General features: G+C 46.3%; 1 protein-coding gene across 1 annotated transcript; it reads left to right on the forward strand.

Moving 5' to 3' along the window:
* Positions 1–360: 360 nt before the first annotated feature.
* LOC308106274 (kelch domain-containing protein 3-like) lies at positions 361–1,524 on the forward strand (the record flags this gene model as incomplete). The annotated part of the gene is made up of 1 exon (XM_080457326.1): positions 361–1,524. The coding sequence occupies one exon, from the start codon at positions 361–363 to the stop codon at positions 1,522–1,524; it is 1,164 nt and encodes a 387-aa protein (XP_080313452.1).
* Between the last annotated feature and the right edge of the window lie 471 nt (positions 1,525–1,995).

The raw sequence follows: 1,995 nt of genomic DNA on the forward strand, positions 1-1,995 counted from the left end.
GGTAACGACCTAATGCAGAGCGTGTCTATAGGACACTGTTATGCCCTTCCCATTCACAATGCGGATTTAAAAGCTCTGTAAAGCATTAACACAACTTCCTTGGGTGGTCCTTCGGTAGGCTACTTCTGGTTAGACAGTTATCCTCGCCCAGCGTGAATTTTCCATATCAGGCAGATCAACAAGCATCGGCTTGTCTGATTGGCCAACCCAACCCATCGGCTCCGTGGATTGGCCAAGCTCCGGTGATACGTGTGAGCTGCTGCATCGTAGCGTCAATATAACTGGTAGTGCACAATAGTATGTCATTCATTTACAAAGCACGTACGTATAGGTGAGTCCAGATTGATTGAAGAGTCTGAAATGTTGCGCTGGACAGTGCATCTGAAAGGACAAAGGAGAGCTTATCATGCTGCTGTGGCAGTGGGGCATAAGGTGTACTCATTTGGAGGGTACTGTTACGAGAAGAGCTATAAGTACATGGATCAGATTGACGTGCATGTCTTCAACACTGTGTCTTTGAGCTGGACAACATTGCCCCCAGTGACAAATGCAATAGGAGAACCTCCCCTTGAGGTTGCCTCCACGCGCATGTGCCACACAGCCGTGCTGATTGAAGATATCGTCTACGTCTGGGGGGGAATAGTGGATTTTAAGATAGAGGAGGATGCCAATTGGGTTACCATCTCGGGTAACAACTGCAATGTGCTTTATGAATTTGATGTTGCCACCCACAGATGGTTCAAGCCGAAGATTTCTGGGACCGTTCCAGGGGGGCGGGCCGGCCACTCAGCCTGTGTCTTGGGGGATGTCATGTATATCTTTGGAGGATACAGCATGAAGACCGGATACACTAATGACATCTACAAGCTGAAAACAATGGCCTGGTCTTTAATTAACACCAGAGGCACTCCGACGCACCTTTCAGCGTGTCACTCTGCAACCATCATAGGGACAAAAATGTTTGTCTTTGGGGGCAGAGGGAACCAGGATGAGATCAACTACAACAGCATTAGAGTTTTTGACACGGAAACCGACTGCTGGCTGAGCACGCCTTCTACAAAACTTCTTCCAGAAAGACGCAGGGGTCATTCAGCCTTTGCCTACAATGGAGAGCTGTACATATTTGGTGGTGCCAACTTTCCTAAACGCCTCTCCTTCAATGACCTGTGGAAATTCAATCCAGAGACCTTCTCCTGGAAAGAGCTCGAGCCCAAGGGAAAAGGCCCGTGTTTGATAGCAAGGATGTGCTGTTGGATGTGCATGGTAGGAGACCGTATCATCCTCTTTGGAGGATACAGATACACACCCGATGAACTGTACATCTTAGACTTAAGTCCTAATCTTAGGACGTTATGCAAGCTAGCGGTTATTCGCCACAGTTTGAAGCAGTCGGGACTCCCGCATGACATCAGGTGGGAACTGGCAGCCATGACTACCAGAAGCAAGAGGAAAAAAAGAAAAAGAGATGACAACAGCGGCGAACAAGGTGCAGGCAAACGGAACAGAAGAAACGGAAAGACCTGACAAAGGCTCCCTTCAGATGGTAAAGAAAGCAAAGGAATGTGCTAAGTGATACCTACCAGGAAGCAGCATCATACAGGAAACTGAACTCCACCCAGGCAGGCCCAGACTGGCCATAAGGAGAATCGGGGTTTGTTTTGTTTTAGACATGCTATGACTGCAGGCCACATCAGTAAACATGACAGGCCATGAAAGAGTTATATATCTTTATATTTATTTATCATTATTATTATTATTATTTTAAGTTGCATTGAGCGGTGGCCGAGTAGAGGTGAGAACTACCCCCCCTCCTGTCAGAAAATAGACACTTGTCACAAATAGCACTTGGTCAAAACATCAGTAATCAACGTTCTTTTTTTAAGAGGAAGGTGTATGCCATCCATCAGAGCATCAATTCAATTTTGCCAAGTAGTAACGTTTATTATCAATGGGCTTGAAGAGGAAGGAGGTGAAATGTTTTAAATTGACTGATAT

This window comes from Gymnoscopelus braueri (assembly GCF_963280865.1).
Source record: "Gymnoscopelus braueri genome assembly, chromosome: 18".
NCBI classification, from domain to species: domain Eukaryota; kingdom Metazoa; phylum Chordata; class Actinopteri; order Myctophiformes; family Myctophidae; genus Gymnoscopelus; species Gymnoscopelus braueri.